A 24,283-nucleotide genomic window follows, 5' to 3' on the forward strand; every position below is an offset into this window, starting at 1 on the left:
CTTTCACTCTAGAAAGATATTGAGGTTTTCCATCTCTGGGTGTAACTATGGAGGTCTCAATTCACTGACTGCAGGCAGAGATGGTAGGATGTGAAATGTGAAATATAGAAGAAAGCTGCTGAAGGTTTTCATCATCATATTCATTTTTCCTGACAGTCGAGTCTTTGCCATTAGTGCTCCATTAAGGCATGAATATTGATGAATTTGCGAAATAAGACTCCTTAAAGGGCCAGTACAAAAAAAAAATAATTTTACTGCCTGAGAGATGAAAAGATGAATCTTCCTGTCGTCTTTCACTTTTAATTTATTCTAATTTAACGACATGTAAATGGAATTCCGAAAACAAGAGTTTCCGCCATGCTCTGAATACAAAGCTCCGATACGTGTCGACGTCTAATATATTCTGCATTGCATCTGTCATGTTCGTAAGAAACCACTTTCGTGATCAAAATGAAAGCACTGCAGGTAAATCAGGCTCAATTTTCCCCGTACGTCTTATGGTAGGTTAATTTTACCGAGTACATGTGTCGCCGCTGCTTATGACTTCTTTGTATTGCTGCATATCATTACGGCATCGTCTTGCTAACACGCGGAATAACATGTTTTGTCAATTCCTGAGCTCGCCGCAGTCACAGCGACCGACAGCAATTCAATAGCAGCGCAAACTTTTCAAGTAGTCTGACTTCCAGCTGGAGTGTTGGGAGGCTTCCAGCATGCAGAATGGCGTGCGTGCTGTTAGCGGTGTCAGCTCCCTCACTGGGGGTGCAAACTAAAGGTTTGTTGTATCACTTTTGCAATATGCTCTCTTTCTGCTGTTGTCAAGGAAGAGAAAAGGGCAATTTTAGGAGAGAAACCCTGATGTTGGAGGACGGAAACGAATATGAACCGGAGACGATTAGGTGGAAAACCAAAAAGGGAACAACTGAGAACTTATATAAAAAGTGAGATACTGATTCAAAACATGTCCATAATGCTTATTGACTCACCTTTAAATTATATCCTCCCTACTGTGATACTTGTATAGTAACTCCCTGCATTCACCACTAGGGGTGCTCATACAACTGACAATAAAAGGGTATTTCTCTGCAGAATTAACCCCCTATAACCTGCGCCAGTGACCATCATTGGAGATATTTCTAAAGTTTACCTCCATTAGTCAATTGTAACAACATATACCCATTAATAAAAGTATTTTATAAAACTCTTGTATGCAAATTGAGCATGACACATTGATGCTTTGGATACACCCACTGGACACTTGAGCCCTCAAATGTCCAGTGGGCGTATCCAAAGCGTGGAAGTGACATGGTCAGTTTTCAATAAGCTGAATCTTTCGTGACTATCAACTATTTTTTTTGTGGGATGAGTTGGACTTTTTACAATATAGGGTTCTAGAAAACTGAAAAAAAAAATCCAAGTGCGGTGAAATTGCAAAAAAAAAAAAATGCAGTTCCACAATTGTTTTTTTGGGGTATTTTATTTACAATGTTCACTGAATACTAAAACTGACCTGGAAATATGATTCTCCAGGTCAGGACGAGTACGCAGATATTAAATATGTTCCTTTTTATTTAAGTGGTGAAAAAAATCCAAAATTTGTAAGAAAAATACAATTTGCTTATGTTGCCATATTCCGAGACTCACTACGTCTCCATTTTTCGTAATTTGGGGCTTGGTGATGGCTTATTTTTTGCACCCTGAGCTGACATTTTTATTGATACCATTTTGGTGTAGCTATGATGATTTAATATTCTTTTCATATGGGTCTATAAAGAAAATTTCATACATGACGCATCATGTTATTACTTTAACTTACTTTTTTATACATCCCATCCCATGTGTGGTTCCTATGTAGCTCCCTCATTGTATTATTTATGTGATATGCAATTCTGGCATTATATAGGTTTTGTGCTAACATTATCGTCTGGCTACTTCAAAGACTAGTCTGTCTATACCATTATTTAGAAAATCTGCCACTCTGTAACTGAAAAATCCACCTTTTTATCCATATGCAGATGAGCCTGAAGTGCTCTGGGCGTCACTGTAACACTTCCCGAGCCGTTACCTCCAGGACTATTCTGCTTGATTTATATCAGTAGCTGAATAGTCAACCCATCAGCCGTTGAAGGGCTGACCGCTCCTCCATTCATTCCCAAAGGGGCTTCCAGAATGACCACAAGTATCCCACAGGGGTTGAATGGAGTACGGGTGGAGCATGCACACTGGTAATTCGTTCATATCGGAATTAATGTGCCACATTTTGCTAGTCGATGCAGACACCAGAGATCGGACAACCACTGATCAACAAGTTATTGCCAGTGGATAGGTGACCACTTCTTCTAACCGGACAACACTTTTAAAACTGAAAAGCGTATCCATCTCTTTTCGGGCAAAGTAACCAATTTTGGACTTTCAACATGCCATATCATCAGGAATAAGCATCATTAGGCCAAAAAAAAATGTATCATTATGCCTAGACTGGGGCAAACACACTCTGCATTTGCCGGTCTCAAGCTCGTTTCTGGATCACCAGGACCAATGCATGAGCAAACCAGAAATGATTGCTCTTTCCTCCCATGGGTTAACATGCATCGGTCTCACTTCAGAGTCATTGGGACCAGTGAATAAACAGAACAGAAGGGTAAAAGTCTACGTTTTTGACACTTTTCAGATTTACCGTGCAAGTTCCAAATTTGGTGCAGCCTGTGGAAGATGCATCCTCCTCATCAATCCATGGATCAGGATTGGGTTCTCGGAAAGATTGACCAAGACGCTTAACACCCTGGATGTGCTCCCCCGGACAGTGTCCATAGGTCTAAGCCGCAAATCCCATTTCTTCTATTTTGGCTAAAGGAATTTGGATCACTTTTATATAGGGAAAGAGAGGAATCAATATGGCCACCAGAGTGGACCATCCTAGTTTCTTACCTTATGTGTTTCTTGAATGTGGTTCAAAATTTCCTAAAATTACAATTCAATAATAAAACAAAGCGCTCCTAAGCACAGCTAGAATTTTATTTTATGCCTTCATTATATCCCAGTGCAAAAAGCAAAACCTGTTTTCTTGATTCTTGCAAAAGCCGAGGTACTGGGCAGCTTCATCATGGAATAATGTGGTCATCTCACCGGGCATTAAGATGTGACGCGTAAGTTGTAACGGAATGTGTAATAATATCTTGGCTATTAGCGGTTTTATAGGGTCTCTTGTCTACACTAATGTTAGATACCAGTGAATAGGAATATCGTAGTCAATTCAGTGCGTAGCATCCTTTTCAGCCCTGACACAGGCGTCATCATCATAGGGCCGTTGCCGATTACACATGCTGTCTGCCTCAGGGCCATAACCTGATTTAAACTTCATTAACTTAGCAACCAAGTCAATTTTTTTTCTCCCTTTGAAGAATTCTCCAGCCTCCCAGGTTGTATAACTGGCGCCAACTCCATTTCATTAATATTCGTTTAACTGGCCACATAGAAAATTGAAGAAGAGATAGGCGCGGAGCCGGGTTGGTATATCTGATGTAGACAGTGATAATATTCTAACAGCAGAGAGTAATTCATTATCTATTATAACTCCCATTTGTATTTGTTTCATTTGCAGCAGATAAAAAAATCAACCACCAGTTCTGGTCTTAAAGGGATTGTCCAATTAACTAAACCCTTTTATATATACTGTATATGTATCCTGTTAGGGTCTTGTCCAAAACAGAGACTGGTTTCAAATGGCACCTCCTTCTACCTGATGGCCGAGGACACACATCCAGTTGAAGTTTATGCTGGCGTCGTTGGTCCCCTCATCTTCACGAGCCCGATTGAGGTCATGGGGTCATTTCGACCCTACTTTTAAGGCCAATTTAGACAAACAATTGCCTGAGTGTTAACTAAGCTTTCAATTCTGTTACTTTGTGCTTTGGAGTTTGCCCCATCTAGTTCTTTCAGTTGCATTCATCTTTGCAAACTCCTGTGCTTTCTACAAGCTGCATCAACTTCCTTTGCTTGGACCTGCTGATTAACGCTTCATCCACATGCCGCAGGTCCTGTTTGACGGCGGTCGCGTGCCATCCCGTCTCTGTACCCGGACGCTGCGAACCCCATTCGTCCGCACTGCACAGGACACATACGTACCGTGGGTACCTAGTAGGCAGTCTGTGATATTATCAAGTTTTTATTCTGATTTAGCCCTTTATTTAAACCAAGGTTGATGCAGGCTAGTTGGAGTCTAGGATTTTACTGTGCACTCTTTTAGGATTAGTATTGATCTTGTGACAACCATTTCACTTTCGTAGCTTTACATCATTCAGTGTATACAGAGCGGCGGTTGTAGATGCGCCCCCAGCCCTGATAGACAGTTCACGCAGCTTTAGAGCCGGCTGTCAGTCAGTGCTGGGTGCGCAGTTACAGATGCCGCTCTTTATACCCAGAGCAGAACCGGCACTGGGCAGGTTCAGAATCCTATTAAACTGCAGATTAACCCCCCATAACAGGTTCCCTTTAAACAATAGTTAATTTCCTAATGACACATTCCATCTAAAGTAGTAGTTAGATCATGCTATTTCTTTAATCTGCTCATCAGCCCTGATGTTGCTTTATCCTGTGCCGCCCCTTAGTGCATCTTTACAGCTACACCTCGCACGAATACTATGGACAGCCAATGTGCAGCCCTATAAATGGTAAGAGACACAGGAGCTGAATGCATCCACTACCAGCTGCTTTAGTAAGTGCTTTCCTGCTGCTTTCATCCTGATTTTTGGATGTACAGCCCACTATCATTCTGAATTTCTATTGATCCAACTGGCAAATGTACATCGTAGTTTCTAGCACCTACAGTATTTATTTCCGTCCTGGAGAAAATACTTTCCCTCTGTGAGTTGCAAAATCCTGATGTTATGATTTTATGTCATGGACCTATGAGTAGATGAGTCTTCTGCTTCAAAGAAAGTTAAATGATAAGATACGATAGTATGGATGTAAGGAGAGGTTCATGGGTCCTTTCCACCAATGAAACCACTGTACCTAAACAGCTCTGCCCAAAATTTTTTAATTTTGGTGAAGTCAGATCTTGACTAATCTGACTGACATGAGACGAACACCTATGTATCTGATGGTTGGCTGCATGCTTACTGTTGCTCAACGACAATGACTCACTTCCTCTATAAGGCCAAATACCCACTTCCACTTTCTGTTGAGGGACCATGACCAGCTCCCACTTCCTGTAGAAAAACAAGTACCTTCTCCTGCTTCCTGTATTGAGACAATGACCCACTTCCACTTCCTGTAAATAGACAATGACTCACTCCAACTTCCTATAGAGAGACAGTTACCCACTCCAATTTCCTGTAGAGAAACAACAACCTTCTCCTGCTTCCTGTAGAGGGACAATGACCTACTCCCACTTCCTGTAGAGAGACAAAGACCTACTCCCACTTCCTGTAGAGAGACAAAGACCTACTCCCACTTCCTGTAGAGAGACAAAGACCTTCTCCCACTTCCTGTAGAGAGACAATAACCTACTCCCACTTCCTGTAGAGAGACAATAACCTACTCCCACTTCCTGTAGAGGGACAATAACCTACTCCCACTTCCTGTAGAGGGACAATGACCCACTTCCACTTCCTGTAAATAGACAATGACTCACTCCAACTTCCTATAGAGAGACAGTTACCCACTCCAATTTCCTGTAGAGAAACAACAACCTTCTCCTGCTTCCTGTAGAGGGACAATGACCTACTCCCACTTCCTGTAGAGAGACAAAGACCTACTCCCACTTCCTGTAGAGAGACAAAGACCTACTCCCACTTCCTGTAGAGAGACAAAGACCTTCTCCCACTTCCTGTAGAGAGACAATAACCTACTCCCACTTCCTGTAGAGAGACAATAACCTACTCCCACTTCCTGTAGAGGGACAATGACCTACTCCCACTTTCTGCAGAGGGAAAATGACCTGCTTTTTGTATAGGGAGAGCTGGCACTCTACTCATTCTCGTACAGGTACCTGGGTGGGTCATAACCATTTTTCCGGGATCTTCATATGTTGAAGAATGGATTAATAGAACTGGAAAGTATGGATCAAGTAAGTGCAACTTTTTGAGAGAATTTTCAAAAGAGTGACAAATGTAAATTCATTGCTTTCCTCACCACAAACTGACATTTTTACCTGTTAAAAAAACACATCCATAGACTATAAACTCTGAAACAATAAACTCCGACTTCTGTTTTACAACTGAAAATGATTTCCAATCTAGTGTTTCCATTTCAGCCGGGCTGCAAATAATAGCAGCTATCAGCACTGATCTGCCTTTGGTCTTAGCAGATAAGGAGAACCAGTTATTTTATCAAGAATTGTCTCTCGTCCCCAAGCCGACACATTTCTACTTTATTTTGTAAGAAAACACTCAATCTTTTCAGTTGCATTAAGTAAAAATGGACGGACCTTGTGTGTGAGGTTCTTATTTCTTATATACCGTTTCTTTGTCTGCTTTTGCTTGGATCGGCACACTTACAAATGCCTTTAATCAATCCATTCAGCTGAATGTTATCTGCAAGCATTGTGTATAGATCTACTGGTAGGAAATGAGAAAACCTTTCTTGTGCTATCAATTAAAACTGCAAAAATAAGTTTGTTTGTTTGTTTTTTTATTCATTCCTGGCACTTGATCGGCAAGGAAATGGGATATCTTAATAATCTGTACTTAGGTTATTCTCAATCTGTAAGGACACTGATGCAATATTCCCCATGCCTTTGACGGGTTTCCATGCAGTGTCCTTGATGAAACCTTTCGAGTCGAGCATGGACTCCGTTTGTGTTCTTTTGCAGTGGTGTCCTACCTTCCAGAACAGTAAGAGAGCACAAAAGCAAAAACTATCCATCTTCACCAAACCTGTATTATGTTATGACTTACCATGAGGTTGTCTTGAGACCAAGGTAGAACTAGGACAAAGAACAGAAGAGGAACCTCCAATGAATCTAGCAGAAGGCATCAACACTTGGAGATGACTTTGGTGCCAATCATTTGCCACTAAGGTCTCATTCATAAGAATTGCTTTGCTATTAGTAGTTATGCCCATGTGTTATGTAGAATAGGGAAGGTCCTCAGGATCATTCTTTGTGAGCTCAAGAACCCTTAGTCCACCATTTGTTAGGACTTGTACCTTCTAGGGTTGTCCACCTTTTGGTGGCATTTTCTTTTAACTTAAAATGATTGTTCCATTTCAGAAAGATTTTTGGCCCTAGATGCAATTTGATAAAAAAAATAACAAAATGAACTGTCTTTACCTTTGCCGTCTTCAACTTCGCCAGATCCACCAGTGAGTCTCCCACATTGCTCTCCAATTCTGGCATTGGCTGAGACGCTTATGTCAAGTTGACAGTGTAGCAGCCAATTAATGAGCTAAGTAGTTCATAACTACTCAAGTCATTGATTGGCTGTGGACATAATGTCAATGCCAGACACCGGGACTTGCCGGTGGATCCAGGTAAGGTGAGTATGACACGGTTTGTTAACAAACTCTGGCTTGGGCTAAACACTATGTCAAAGGGTACAACCCCTTTAAAATGCACTTATTTTGGGCGTTTTTGCCCTCAAAATCCCAAAAAGGAGCAAAAAAATGAACATCAGGACTCCAACCCTAATATAGGCAGTACCTCCAATGAGACCCAAGATGTCCATATGCATGTGCGCGACGAAAGCTACATAAAGACAAGCAGATAAAATTACACAAAGCATCGGCACAGGGAGTAGATTGGACAATTATCTACTAACGAAATATTACCGCGAAGTAAATCCGAGAAGATTAGAGTCTGGAACAAAGTATTGACGATAAAAATGGGCATGACACCAATCACCAGGTTGTTTATATGGCAGTAAAATAACCGGAAAGCCTTATAAAACATGGAATAATTGACAGAACCACATCTTGGATTTTTTTTTTCATTACCACCTATGCCAGTAAAAAGGGCTTGTTATGCATGCGATATATGATTTTTTACAAAATTGTAATTCAAGTCACGGATGTAAAGACGATATTTTATTGTTATTTAGTCAATAAGATGTAATGGAAATATGGAATTATAGTTTTATAGCTTCTTACAGTCCTTAATGGCAAAACGAGCCGTGTTTATTGCATATAAATCTGTCTATCCTCCGTAGAAATGCTATAAATTATAAATGCAGAAGAAAAAAAAAGTCTAAAGATTGGTCCAAAAAAAGGATATTCAATGGATCTTTGACAGTGTAGATATATTCATCAGCCATAATAATAAAGCCACTTGGTTATTATAGCGTAGGTCTCTTTGTGTTCTGTCCCAAGATCTCTGAGGCTCCCGTGTTATCTGTCACCAGTACATTAGCAGCAGATCCTATAAGATGCTTGGTGCGGCCAAAGTGGATTGTACTCATTTCTCAGCATGTCCCACTGATAATAAACCAGACTGAAATCAGTAGAATTTGGAGACAAGCCATCACCTTGACCACTTTGTCTCGTTCCTCCATTCCCGGACAGTTTTTGCAGCATGGCAGATGTATTTTCCTTCTGAAAGAGGCAACTGCTGTTTGGTCCACTGTCGCTCGCTCGACCGGTAAAATGTTTAGGTTGGTGGTCACAGGCACATGAAGATCAGAATGCAGTGTTTCCAGCAGAACATTGCCCCATCACACTGTTTTCTCATAGACCATCCTGGTATCACCTCTACCCCAGGAAAGTTACACAAGCACCCGACTGGCTACATAATGTTAACTGTTGTTCATCAGACTAGGTCACCTACTACCATTGCTCACTTGTCCACTTTAGGTCCTTTTTGGGTGTTAAACAAGGGTAAGCATGGATACGCCTACCAACCTTCGCAAACCCATATATATATATAAAACTACAAAGATATTTGTGTTCTGAAACTTTTCTATCATGGTCACCAGGAACTTTTTTCCAGTGACTCTCTTAGTGGACCAAATGGTTTAGCCTTCCGTCATCACACATCACTAAACCTTAAAGCACCCATACTCTTTAGATGGTGTAGCATCTGCAGGCACCTCTACATGGTTCCCCTCGTTCCACCATGCACCAGCTTACTCACTGCCCGGCCCCGGGTGCTCCTGGTTCCTGGTCTGTGTGCGCACCGCAGTTCCTGGTGGCATACTGTACCTACTACGTACGTGCTCCCCTGCTTGTAAGGGGGCAGAGCCGCACGTGGTAAAATGACCCCACCGGGGAGGCATTTATTAATGTGAACACCTTATTGATGTCTCCCATTAATGTCCATTGTGTTGACCCGCATACATTGCTTTGATTCACCTCCATTGTATTTGTATTGTCTCACATCCATTGTGTTGACCCACCTCCATTGCGTTTGCATTGATTCCCATCCATTGTGTTGACCCATCTCCATTGCATTGACCCCCATCCATTGCGCGCTGACCCTCGTCCATTGTGTTTACCATGTCCATTCTGTTGACCCACCTCCATTGCATTTGCATTGACACCTGTCTATTGTGGTGACCCTTGTCCATTGCATTTATCCACCTGACCCACCTCCATTGCGTTTACCATGTCCATTGTGTTGACCCACCTGAACCACCTCCTTTGTATTGACACCTGTCTATTGTGGTGACCCCTGTCCATTTAATTTACCCACCTGATCCACCACCATTGCATTTGCATTGATCCTGTTCATTGACTTGACCCACGTCCATTGCTTTGATCCACTTCCATTGTGCTTGCATTTACACCTGTCCATTACATTGACCCTCTTCCATTGCATTTATCCACATCCATTGGGTTGACCCACCTACATTGCATTTACATTAACACCTGTCCATTGTGTTGACCCCTGTCCATTGCGTTTACCCACCTGATCCACCTCCATTGTGTTTGTATTGACCCCTGTCCATTGCGTTGACCCATCTTCATTGCTTTGACTCATCTTCATTGCATTTGCAGTGACTCCCGTCCATTGCCTCTAAATTCTTTTGACTTACTGATATTTTGGCATAGAGAACAGCACAAAGAACAGAAATTAAAATTTCTAATTATTCTTTGCGTTCCGGGGAAAAAACCCAGGGCGCATCACCTATTATTTGCCGCTCATGGTCCTAATAAAGGGTTGCTATAGATGAGTGAGTACATTGAGCTGGAAAATGGTAAATGAAATCCATTCTTTCGTGAAAAAAAACCCATCGTGTCACACCGACAAAAAAAGACAGTGAGGGATTTTGGTAAACGCGCCTGTGGTTTTTGTCGCTGATGGCAGAGGAGCATGACAGGGGGATGCTTACCGTTCTTATGATTTCATTAGCCGTGTGTCTTTCCTTTCAAGGACAGGATTTGAGAGAATAATTGAGCATTGTTTTAGGATTCTTTGAAGAAAAACTTGCTACAAAATAAATGGTAATCTCTGTGTTTAAGTCACGGAGAAAGACATGGAGTAATTATTGTCAGTCTAAGAATCGGCAGTCAAATGTCGCCTGACAAAACAGAGAGAGAAGGAAAACAGATGGTAATACCGCAGACGGAAGATGTTCCCCCCCATGTGCCTGCTCGTTATGGGAACGCCATTTTTGTGGGCTATTTGTCATTAACAATTTATTTTACTGATGACATCACTTGTAAAAAAAACATGCTAATGAGCCACTGATGACATCACAGGCAGCAGGATGCTGATTTGTCACTGGTGATGACATCACTGGTAACAGGATGCTGATTTGTCACTGGTGATGACATCACTGGTAGCAGGATGCTGATTTCTCACTGGTGATGACATCACTGGCAACAGGATGCTGATTTGTCACTGGTGATGACATCACTGGTAGCAGGATGCTGATTTCTCACTGGTGATGACATCACTGGCAAAAGGATGCTGATTTGTCACTGGTGATGACATCACTGGTAGCAGGATGCTGATTTGTCACTGGTGATGACATCACTGGTAACAGGATGCTGATTTGTCACTCGTGATGACATCACTGGTAGCAGGATGCTTATTTGTCACTGGTGATGACATCACTGGTAACAGGATGCTGATTTGTCACTGGTGATGACATCACAGGTAGCAGGATGTTGATTTCTCACTGGTGATGACATCACTGGTAACAGGATGCTGATTAGACACTGGTGATGACATCACTGGCAACAGGATGCTGATTTGTCACTGGTGATGACATCACTGGTAGCAGGATGCTGATTTGTCACTCGTGATGATATCACTGGTAGCAGGATGCTTATTTGTCACTGGTGATGACATCACTGGTAACAGGATGCTGATTTATCACTGGTGATGACATCACAGGTAGCAGGATGTTGATTTCTCACTGGTGATGACATCACTGGTAACAGGATGCTGATTAGACACTGGTGATGACATCACTGGCAACAGGATGCTGATTTGTCACTGGTGATGACATCACTGGTAGCAGGATGCTGATTTGTCACTGGTGATGACGTCACTGGTAGCAGGATGCTGATTTCTCACTGGTGATGACATCACTGGCAAAAGGATGCTGATTTGTCACTGGTGATGACATCACTGGTAGCAGGATGCTGATTTGTCACTGGTGATGACATCACTGGTAACAGGATGCTGATTTGTCACTCGTGATGACATCACTGTTAGCAGGATGCTTATTTGTCACTGGTGATGACATCACTGGTTACAGGATGCTGATTTGTCACTGGTGATGACATCACAGGTAGCAGGATGTTGATTTCTCACTGGTGATGACATCACTGGTAACAGGATGCTGATTAGACACTGGTGATGACATCACTGGCAACAGGATGCTGATTTGTCACTGGTGATGACATCACTGGTAGCAGGATGCTGATTTGTCACTCGTGATGACATCACTGGTAGCAGGATGCTTATTTGTCACTGGTGATGACATCACTGGTAACAGGATGCTGATTTGTCACTGGTGATGACATCACAGGTAGCAGGATGTTGATTTCTCACTGGTGATGACATCACTGGTAACAGGATGCTGATTAGACACTGGTGATGACATCACTGGCAACAGGATGCTGATTTGTCACTGGTGATGACATCACTGGCAACAGGATGCTGATTTGTCACTCGTGATGACATCACTGGTAGCAGGATGCTTATTTGTCACTGGTGATGACATCACTGGTAACAGGATGCTGATTTGTCACTGGTGATGACATCACTGGTAACAGGATGCTGATTTATCACTGGTGATGACATCACTGGTAACAGGATGCTGATTTATGACTGGTGATGACATCACTGGTAGCAGGATGCTGATTTGTCACTGGTGATGACATCACTGGTAACAGGTTGCTGATTTGTCACTGGTGATGACATCACTGGTAACAGGATGCTGATTTGTCACTGATGATGACATCACTGGTAGCAGGATGCTGATTTGTCACTGGTGATGACATCACTGGTAGCAGGATGCTGATTTGTCACTGGTGATGACATCACTGGTAACAGGATGCTGATTTATCACTGGTGATGACATCACTGGTAACAGGATGCTGATTTATGACTGGTGATGACATCACTGGTAGCAGGATGCTGATTTGTCACTGGTGATGACATCACTGGTAACAGGTTGCTGATTTGTCACTGGTGATGACATCACTGGTAACAGGATGCTGATTTGTCACTCGTGATGACATCACTGTTAGCAGGATGCTTATTTGTCACTGGTGATGACATCACTGGTTACAGGATGCTGATTTGTCACTGGTGATGACATCACAGGTAGCAGGATGTTGATTTCTCACTGGTGATGACATCACTGGTAACAGGATGCTGATTAGACACTGGTGATGACATCACTGGCAACAGGATGCTGATTTGTCACTGGTGATGACATCACTGGTAGCAGGATGCTGATTTGTCATTCGTGATGACATCACTGGTAGCAGGATGCTTATTTGTCACTGGTGATGACATCACTGGTAACAGGATGCTGATTTGTCACTGGTGATGACATCACAGGTAGCAGGATGTTGATTTCTCACTGGTGATGACATCACTGGTAACAGGATGCTGATTAGACACTGGTGATGACATCACTGGCAACAGGATGCTGATTTGTCACTGGTGATGACATCACTGGCAACAGGATGCTGATTTGTCACTCGTGATGACATCACTGGTAGCAGGATGCTTATTTGTCACTGGTGATGACATCACTGGTAACAGGATGCTGATTTGTCACTGGTGATGACATCACTGGTAACAGGATGCTGATTTATCACTGGTGATGACATCACTGGTAACAGGATGCTGATTTATGACTGGTGATGACATCACTGGTAGCAGGATGCTGATTTGTCACTGGTGATGACATCACTGGTAACAGGTTGCTGATTTGTCACTGGTGATGACATCACTGGTAACAGGATGCTGATTTGTCACTGATGATGACATCACTGGTAGCAGGATGCTGATTTGTCACTGGTGATGACATCACTGGTAGCAGGATGCTGATTTGTCACTGGTGATGACATCACTGGTAACAGGATGCTGATTTATCACTGGTGATGACATCACTGGTAACAGGATGCTGATTTATGACTGGTGATGACATCACTGGTAGCAGGATGCTGATTTGTCACTGGTGATGACATCACTGGTAACAGGTTGCTGATTTGTCACTGGTGATGACATCACTGGTAACAGGATGCTGATTTGTCACTGATGATGACATCACTGGTAGCAGGATGCTGATTTGTCACTGGTGATGACATCACTGGTAGCAGGATGCTGATTTGTCACTGGTGATGACATCACTGGTAACAGGATGCTGATTTATCACTGGTGATGACATCACTGGTAACAGGATGCTGATTTGTCACTGGTGATGACATCACTGGTAACAAGGTAACCTCATCCATTTCTGTCCTGATGAAAAGGTCCTGTAAAATCTCAAAACGCATTCACCCTTTAAATCTGGTTAATACATTTTTATCCCTTGGAAACCATTGTGGATTCATCAGCAGCAGCGCAGGAGAGATATCTCCTTCCCGATCATTTCAAACTTACGGGTTATAAGATGCCAACATGTCACAGATGATATCAGGAGTATTATGCCTAATGTGTCACGAATGACATCACAGATACATTCTCTACATGTGATTAATGACATCACTGGTAGCAAGATGTTAACCAGTTGCTCTGCTTTGGTGCCTGATGTTTTGCTCCCTGACTATTTTCAGGTGTTTCCCTTTTCTGCATGTATAAAAAATAGAGGCAGCCAATGGAAATTCATTGGAAAAAAAAAGGTTCTAGGCTGTTTGGTTCTCTCGTTTTTTTGCCAATGAATAGGATGAACATGTGAAGGACTCCAGAAGATGTAGAGAACCTGGTCTAAGGTTCTTATAAATGGCATCGGGGGACAGCACCTGACCCTTCTTCCTAAACTATGCACCTTAATCAGGTCCTATTTTAATTGTTGCTATGTAGCGCCTTTCTTTTATATATTATATATGGCACTGATTCTGGGTACAAAATCCCAACACCATCCTGCAATGTCCTCATTTGGGTCTCTTCATATTTTTTTGCTTGGGCTTTCTCCATTTTTGTCCTATTACCAAAAACTTGACATCATAGTCAGTGTCATAGTTGACGTGTCTGCTCTTCATGGACAGCGATAACATTATTCCTTCATCACCTGGAGAATTCGAAACCTCTAATCTACGCCGTTCTTGACTCATAGTGCTTTTTTTTTTTATTGATTGATGCTCTTCGTAAAGTATCTCGTCTTCTTTACATCCTCGTGTGATCATGACCTGATTCTTCTTAATGGTAAAAAAAAATACAACCCAAAGCAAAACAAAGACTCGACTTCTCTGGCTCTGTTGCCCACAAGCTGTGGAAAAAATTACTAATTAAATTGGCCAATGCCCATAATTCAACAATAATTTGGCCGCCGCTCTTCCTATTGCCGGTGAACTGAATATGTTCAATATGTTTCACTTTGCTGTCTTTGGTTCCCCCTCCTTTTTCTAACATGTTGGCCAAGTCTGATTGCCATTTTCTCTTTTTAAAATACAAATCCATGATTTGTTTGGTCTTCTGCCCGGCTGACTAGAGCTTTCTCTCTGACCTTATGGCTGAAGCTGGCCACCAGCTTTCCGATCTTAGATAAACCCGTCAAAAACAACTTACAAAATCTGATTGATCCTTGTCTTTCATCTTGTTGTGCTGAGCTTTTCTATGTCTGTAGCTAATGTGTTTTTATAAGTGTTTTCAATTGTTTTAGTAAAACTCCAAAATTGCAACGACCCGAGACTTCATAGGTAAGGACTTCCATACATAAATATTATTTTGTGAATTTGATATGAAGGCTGATATTTTGAAAAATATCAAAAGTGATGGAGAGGTTCAATGGTGTCCAATGGATGCAACACTGCAGATTGATATATGTCTAACTTTTGTGAAACTACGATATCGTCACTTACAGTATGTGCAGCCTATCCATTGGTTACTCTATAGTCAAGATCTAACCATAGATGACCTTTGGAGGAGAAGTTTAAAGTTTTTTGGCCATAATTTCCTCCTACCATGTGCCATTTATAAAGCTGATGTTGTAATACATGGCAAAGCCCCCTTTTGTGACGAAGGGTGCTACTGCTTCCACTATCAACACTTCTGGTCATCTTCTCCTTCCAACTTCAATTTTTTTGAGATTTTTGTTCCTCAAATTCATCTTATCACTTGGTATGATGACTAATGACACATCAGCCTCAAGTTATCTCAGTCTATTTATAAACCAGTTGATGGTCAGCATCACCCAGTTGTCAGGCAACTTGGCACAATAAGGAATATGGTGGCTTCTAAGGCTAGAACTTGAGTATTGATCAAGACTGGTGGAAAATGAGGTTGACCGATGACCAAACATAAGATGGTCTGGATTTCACATGACTCCATTTGGCCACATTTGTGGCTACAGACCATCAGCCTTGTTGGATTTTTCGATGGTGATGTAACGTGTCCATCGTTGTGTGTCTCCATAAGACATCAGATATGTCTGTTGGTTGGTTGGATACACGGATGGATAGATCATTCTTAATCTTGATCGATGTCGACCCAATATGGATTTTTGAATGGTGAAGTAATGTGTCCATTGTTGTGTGTGTCTCCACAAGACATGAGATATCTCTGTTGGTTGGATACATGGATGGATAGACCATTCTTAATCTTGTTCAATGTCGACCCAATGTGGATTTTTCGATGGTGATGTAACGTGTCCATCATTGTGTGTCTCCATAAGACATGAGATGTCTCTGTTGGTTGGTTGGATACACGGATGGATAGCCCATTCTTAATCTTGATCAATGTCGACCCAATATGGATTTTTCAATGATGATGTAACGTGTCCATTGTTGTTTGTCTCCACAAGACATGAGATATCTCTTTTGGTTGGATAGCCCATTCTTAATCTTGATCGATGTCGACCCAATATGGATTTTTCAATGATGATGTAACGTGTCCATTGTTGTTTGTCTCCACAAGACATGAGATATCTCTTTTGGTTGGATAGCCCATTCTTAATCTTGATCGATGTCGACCCAATATGGATTTTTGAATGGTGAAGTAATGTGTCCATTGTTGTGTGTGTCTCCTCAAGACATGAGATATCTCTGTTGGTTGGTTGGATACATGGATGGATAGACCATTCTTAATCTTGATCGATGTCGACCCAATATGGATTTTTGAATGGTGAAGTAATTTGTCCATTGTTGTGTGTGTAGAACTTGAGTATTGATCAAGACTGGTGGAAAATGAGGTTGACCGATGACCAAACATAAGATGGTCTGGATTTCACATGACTCCATTTGGCCACATTTGTGGCTACAGACCATCATCCTTGTTGGATTTTTCGATGGTGATGTAACGTGTCCATCATTGTGTGTGTCTCCATAAGACATCAGATATCTCTGTTGGTTGGTTGGATACACAGATGGATAGATCATTCTTAATCTTGATCGATGTCGACCCAATATGGATTTTTGAATGGTGAAGTAATGTGTCCATTGTTGTGTGTGTCTCCACAAGACATGAGATATCTCTGTTGGTTGGTTGGATACACAGATGGATAGATCATTCTTAATCTTGATCGATGTCGACCCAATATGGATTTTTGAATGGTGAAGTAATGTGTCCATTGTTGTGTGTGTCTCCACAAGACATGAGATATCTCTGTTGGTTGGTTGGATACATGGATGGATAGAACATTCTTAATCTTGATCAATGTCGAACCAATATGGATTTTTCGATGGTGATGTAACGTGTCCATCGTTGTGTGTCTCCATCAGACATGAGATATCTGTTGGTTGGTTGGATAGGCGGATGGATAGACCATTCTTAATCTTGATCGATGATAAACCAATAATGAGTTGTCTACTGTTTTGAAAGTGCGTTATAAAAGTTGTTTTATCTTGACGCCAACCTTTTCTTACTCCAGTAATTGTGGTCTGTACAGTGCAGGAAGATTTATGGAGTCTGATTGCCAACGTTGCATCTAATATATTCAGTCATAAGGTTACTTTGTAATATCGTGCTGCCCCCGTGATGGATGACTTGTGGTTTTATATTATAATCATTACACTCTAGTGTCTTGTTTTTACTACATAATAATCCAGTCTAGTTTTATAGAAGCCAGCTCATTTGCAGGATTACATTTTCCTTTTACTACCCACACGAGGGGCTCGGTGCCATGTGGAAATGTGAAGTGAGGACAGAACTATTAGTGGTATGAACGAGGCGCAATTAAATAATGTTCCTTTCCATCTCTCTTATCTTCCATCTTGTCACCAAATATTTACAGCTGGTCATCTCCAGGATCATTAACGCTTGTCCTTTTATTCAAAATGTGTAGAAAAGCTTTCAACACTCATCCTGCACAATAGTCAGCCTATTATGCTCATGAACTGTCTTAATTCTCACATTTTCTATCTTGCTGTACATTCAGTTTTTAGTGGGAGGTTCCTCTTCGTAAGCATTCTATCAGCACTATAGGTGCTGTAATGCCCTTTCCTTTAATACAATACAAATACAAAATTATCAAATATATATAGGTAGATTTAATTGTCTAAATATTAATCAAACCAAAATATAAATATTTACCATAACAAAGTACCCTTATTTTGGTCGGAAAGAAATGGGGACTGACCATGAGGATACATTAGACTGGACATCTGACAGCTGTACAGCGATGATGGCCACCCTGGCTGCTCTCATCCTTCAGTCTCCTTTTCTGGTTTCTTCTTGGTTTATTGCTGGTTATTACGCTGCATCATTCTCGATACTCTGTAGAAAAGTATAAATGTGTCTGTTCTGTCATTCCAGGTTCTCCATGCTAAAGGATGATGCAGGCTGGCTCTCTATTAACCCAGTGAATGGAACAGTCAACACAGCGGCCCCACTCGACCGAGAATCCTCATTTGTACATAACAGCACTTATACTTCTCTGGTTCTTGCAATAGACAATGGTGAGTACTGAGCGTCCTGTGTCCACTATAAAAAATATACTAAAAGTAACACAAATTTGCAGATACCTTAGTCCTTTTGCAGTGTGAGTGGTGGGGAACACCTAAAAATTTGATTTTGGAAAGTATAAACTATGTAATATTTTAAGGGTCATGCTCAAGGTCATATGAAGGATGCGCACCTGTAATTTTCCGTCTGTAATCTTATTTTAGGTGCTACCGTCAATTTTGCATATTTATCAAGTACATAGCAAACACTTCTTATAGGGGAGAATAATGTGACACAAGGACGCTAAATAGTGGCCATCCGGGACTGTGACAAGGACCCATAGGGAATGCGGTCAGATAGGGATTGAGTTTTGATTATGGGAAAACTGTTTGCAGGTTTTGCTACGTAATTTAAGATTCCAGAGATGTGTCACATGTTAGGCTGTGTGCTGTAGTTTCAATAGTTTTATCAGCAGGACATTATCACTACAGGACTAGGTGTCACATGCAGACTAGTCCAGCTAATCTGTGTAGCCACGCCCCCACCACTGATTGTCAGCTGACAATGTAGTGTACACAGGAAACTGCCAATCAGACTGTGTGGGCGGGGTTATACGCAGCTCAGCATTCTGAGAACTGCAACATCTACAGGAGAAAAAACAAAACTGTATCAAGCAGCCCAGTAAATGAGACATCCCTGGAATCAGGGATTCTGCCCCAGTGTCCCTACAACGTGCTAATCTCAGAAACGCCACTGCATTTCAGAGAAAATATGCATGGCTGCAATATCATAGGTGGTGTCAGCTTTGTCCTGCCTTAACCAGATGAGAGGTTTCATTTAAGCTGTAACCTTCACCTTTAAGCTGCGCACCCATCATTCAGTATTCACACCAGAATTGTGAAATTATAAACTTTGGGACTAAGCTCTAATTATGTGTCCTCCATATCAACTCCCGCCAGGAATCTCCGTACCCATGCCGTGACACGGGTGACCTTTGCTGAAGTGCTACTTGTGCATGAATAACTCCAGTTTTGATTATGAGAAAAAAAACTTAATAGACAGTTTTCTCTATTTTATAGTGAATTCTTTCGTATTTCAAGACTTCTGCTTCTAAAAAGCGGAGAGGCCGTGCCTGAACTGCAATATATAATACAATGTGCCGTTTAGTCATAGGGGGTGGGATAAGAACAGGTGAAGAATGGCGAGCATTAAGGGTTTATTTTGTCTTTTGTAATTCTAACCCCTTCCAGGTCTTCGGAAGATCACCATTTTGATGGATTCATGTGAATCAAAACAACCCAAATTCTGATTCTGGCAAAAAAGATTTGCTAATTTTTTAGAAAGTGTCAATAGCATTAGCTTCAGCTTCTGAAAAATTATCCAGACTCAGATCTACCGTAACCACCAAAGGGTTAATGAATAGGGAGACATGAAAGTTCCTTCCCTCCAATATGGGAATCCAGTAGGTTACATACATTTTGGCTAGAAAACTCCCTTAAACTTCAAAAAACACCCATTTTTATGCAAATATGTCAACGCTCCACCTCCAGGACTGTTGAGAATGTAAGAAGTAAATAATTTGACTGCAAAGCTCTAGGATCCTATCAGACGTGCAGAGAGCACTGATCTAGCAGCTTTCTAAACTCAGTGGAGTCCGTCTGATGACAAATCCCTTTAAGAAACCAGGAGTTTTCCCAACAGAAGTTTGCCCCCAGGACGTGAATTGTGCACTCTCTGATTTGTTTATTCTGCAGTTAATTTTTTTTTTTATATTATATTTTGGCTCACATATCTGCAGCATCATTAATGCAAGTCGAGTCAAGTAATTTCACCAGGGTCACGCTTGGTCTCAGAGGGCTTGTCGAAGTTTTGCAGATGCGCAGCTTTATATTATTTGCATACAAATGTCTTTGTCCGTGTTGGTAAATTTGCATGATGTAGCAAGTTGCTGTAAGCTGCAGGGATATTCATCAATACTTTCTATATCGGGCTGCCACGGTGTTCTGACCTCAATCTCGCTGCTTGGCTCTTGTTTGAAAGTTGAGTCTGCGCTAGTGAAATCATGCTGATGGCTTACCGGTGTTATACAAAGAGAAAATACTGGGATTCATGGTCCTACAAAATTGAGGGAGAATGAAAAAAGGAAGAGAATTAAAGAATTACTGTCACAACGCTGTTGTCGGAATATTCAAGGCCAGAGGCTCCTTCCTTGTCCCTAACACTAGGGGCGCCATAGCTATCCCTGCTCTCCAGATTACTTCTGATGGTGACGTTGCCAGGGCCACATACCTTGCAGAACTCCTGCATCAGCCATATATCTGTCTACCCAGGGAAGTGAATGTTTATAAACAAACTAGACTAATAAGGAAGGATGTACAGGAATAAATGAAATTACCAAAGAAAAGGAAGGAAAACCAAGTAGGAGAGGATGAGGAACTGCACACAGCCAAAACAACAAGCAACAGCCATAGATCAACACTCCAAAATGCCTCTACCAACAAATGATTCCTCCGATCCTCACCTGGCAGTACAAGACTAACACTGGCAATCCAGATTGCCAGAGGTGAGTATATATAGCAGAGGGGAGTGGCCAATACTGAACAGCTGAGACCAACCAAGCAGGAAACCTCCAGAGACTCCAAACTGAATAGTTTAACCCCTGCATTGCTAACAGAAACCTGCTCCGATTAATATGAAGAAGTGCTTCTAATCAGTGCAAGAGTTTGTGAAATCAGTACGTGATCTTCTGGTCCCTCTCTGTCGCAGTAAACCCATGACAGTTAAATAGCAGAAGAAGCAAGACTGTTCTCATCAACTACCTAAATACATGTGCTGGTATTTGTGGGAGAACAGTGGACTGAGATTTTCTTACATTCCAAGCTTATAGATAATGACATTACTACTATCTGGTCACTAAGGTAGACTAGAACTTGGGAATATTTAGCTTTCTATTAATTTGTTTCCGTATGTAGTGAATACAAATGGAATATATACATAATTTATATTTTTAAATGCTGCCAGTACAGAAGAAAGTCCTCCTTCAACTAATCATTCATGAGAAAAGTCTGTGAATACGGCTTGTCCTGTCCACTCAGAGATAAAGCTTGTTAGTCTCGTGTCCTCCACCCAGTCATAGAGAAAGCCTGAGAGTCCTGCTTCTTCCACCCAGTCATAGAGAAAGCCTGAGAGTCCTGCTTCTTCCACCCAGTCATAGAGAAAGCCTGAGAGTCCTGCTTCTTCCACCCAGTCATAGAGAAAGCCTGAGAGTCCTGCTTCTTCCACCCAGTCATAGAGAAAGCCTGAGAGTCCTGCTTCTTCCACCCAGTCATAGAGAAAGCCTGAGAGTCCTGCTTCTTCCACCCAGTCATAGAGAAAGCCTGAGAGTCCTGCTTCTTCCACCCAGTCATAGAGAAAGCCTGAGAGTCCTGCTTCTTCCACCCAGTCATAGAGAAAGCCTGAGAGTCCTGCTTATTCCACCCAGTCATAGAGAAAGCCTGAGAGTCCTGCTTATTCCACCCAATCATAGAGAAAGCCTGAGAGTCCTGCTTATTCCACCCAGTCATAGAGAAAGCCTGAGAGTCCTGCTTATTCCACCCAGTCATAGAGAAAGCCTGAGAGTCCTGCTTCTTCCACCCAGTCATAGAGAAAGCCTGAGAGTCCTGCTTCTTCCACCAAGTCATAGAGAAAGCCTGAGAGTCCTGCTTCTTCCACCAAGTCATAGAGAAAGCCTGAGAGTCCTGCTTCTTCCACCCAGTCATAGAGAAAAGCTGTGAGTCCTGCTTTCCCTCCCACTCATAGAGAAAGCCTGTGAGTGCTGGTTCCTCCATCCAGTCATAGAGAAAGTCTGCGAGTCCTGCTTCCTCCTTCCAGTCATAGAGAGAGTGTGAGTCCTGCTTCCCCACCCACTCATTAAGAGAGCCTGTGAGTCATGCTTCCCTTCCCACTCAAAGAGAAAGCTTGTGAGTTATGATTCCTGCTCCTCCAACCCACACATACTGAAAAACCTGTGAGGCCTGCTTCCCCCACCCACTCATAGAGAAAGACTGTGAGTTCTTCTACCTCTCTCACTCATATAAAAAGCTTGTGAGTCCTGCTTACTCTACCCAGTCGTAGAGAAACCTGTGAGTCCTGCTAATCCTCCCTAGAGAGCCTGTGAGTCCTCCTTCTCCTCCCAGTCAAAGAGAGCCTGTGAGTCCTGCTTCCTCTGACCAATCATAGAAGAAGGAGGCGGGGGCAGTTGAAGGTGGTATGAGATTTCTCCTGATGTAAAGAAGAGGCCAAATGAATGAATATAGCACATGGTCAGGACAAGACTCCTAGGGCTGAAGCCTCTCTTCAGTGCTGAAGAGTTGGAGACCTCTTCTTCCCAATGTAGTCCATGTACTCTAATTTAAACATATGGATTATGGCCATCCTAATGAGACATCCCGTTAATTCACTCCATTACAGCAGGTCCGTGTTTATTGCCTGGGGTATGAAGCAGCTCCACCGTTATACCCGCTGATTCATTCCAGCACTTGCTGGATTTTCAGAGTTCTGTGCACAGATTAATTGGCGCATTCTACTTCTACCTGTTTTTGGTAGAAAATAGACAATTAGTTTTAATGGCAGCACAATTAATGTCCTTATCTCCTACTCGCCACTGCAATAATTAAGCATCTTGCTCCAGATGCAGCTCTTTTTGCTATTTAAATCTCATAAATTGCCGGTAAAATATTGCTTTACTATGTCATCACGCAGCCTTGATTAAAAATTAAAGTGGTGAAATCAGTGCTTAATACAGCACGGCGATTATTACCAGATCCGACAGAGATTTCCAATCTTAATTATCACGTGCGAACACATGACTGCAATGCGGGCGGTATTTACTCATGTGCAGATACACTATTGTACAGGGCCTGGAATGTTATCAGCAGGCGTAGTGATCTGCCGAGGGTGGGGGATGAAAGTTTGGAATTATTCCGTGATATTCGCATTCCATGAAGTTTTGAAAAAACTCTTCCCCTTGCCTGCTACTATTATCCTCTGTAGATTTCACCTGCATAGTAGAGATGATCAAAATGATTGGCAGGGATCTGGACCAGTGATCACGTCTGTAGTTTGTGACTTCTGGATTGCAGTTCTTTGACCTAACCCCTAAGTAGGCTCGGCGTGATGTCATACATGTGTTATACTGCAAGTGATGATGTCATGTTATGCCTACAAAGCAGAAGAGGCGCTAGAAAGTAGTAGGAGGTTCGATGGTTGCCATTTTGTGGTCAGAGACTACTGACAGACCCTTGTATCAGCTGATTATCTTCATTAAAAGTAAAGGATCGGCCTGTTAAAATTTCAACAGCATCATCAGTCAGGGAAGAGTCAGGAGGCCCCCATGGATAGTTGGCTGGTGGTTTCTGAGAATCTACATAGAGCAGTTGACTAGGAGGTACGTGAAACTTAAACTGTAGTGATAATCTCCAGCTGATAAAACACTGATTTTATTGAAATAGTAAAATATAGACCAGTAAGTTTCACATAACTGGAATCAGGGTCTCAGCCCCTCCATCATGTTGCTTTCAGATTTCATAGCACAAACCGGCTGACAGATTCCATTTAACTCTTAGAATGGCACGCTCAACCATAAATGGCATCAACGTCTCGATTGTGAGGAACTCAAGCTATTAGGAAGTGATTGGCTCAGATGTGTCATTCCTTACCTTTTCTCTTGGTTCAGCATATCCATTTATGAGTGGTGTTAAATGACCAGCTTTAAAGGGGTTTTCTCGTGATCATAAATGAGTAAAATTGCACAGTGATCGTGAAAACAAGGAGCTTTACGATTTTATCTCTTATTGAAAAAAA

The 24,283-nt window shown here is 41.9% G+C and overlaps 1 protein-coding gene across 2 annotated transcripts in view; it reads left to right on the plus strand.

The window, feature by feature from the left end:
• The window catches only part of CDH13 (cadherin 13), an 834,102-nt gene that overhangs the window by 743,390 nt on the left and 66,429 nt on the right, over positions 1-24,283 (plus strand). For both annotated transcript variants that reach the window (XM_073585096.1, XM_073585102.1), the window contains one exon: positions 18,314-18,456. In XM_073585096.1, coding sequence (XP_073441197.1) covers positions 18,314-18,456 — 143 coding nt within the window. The remainder of the gene's footprint in view (positions 1-18,313; positions 18,457-24,283) is intronic.

The sequence above is a fragment of the Dendrobates tinctorius genome, unplaced genomic scaffold (genome assembly GCF_039654945.1).
Source record: "Dendrobates tinctorius isolate UK_male_01 unplaced genomic scaffold, ASM3965494v1 ptg000009l, whole genome shotgun sequence".
In the NCBI taxonomy this organism is placed as follows: domain Eukaryota; kingdom Metazoa; phylum Chordata; class Amphibia; order Anura; family Dendrobatidae; genus Dendrobates; species Dendrobates tinctorius.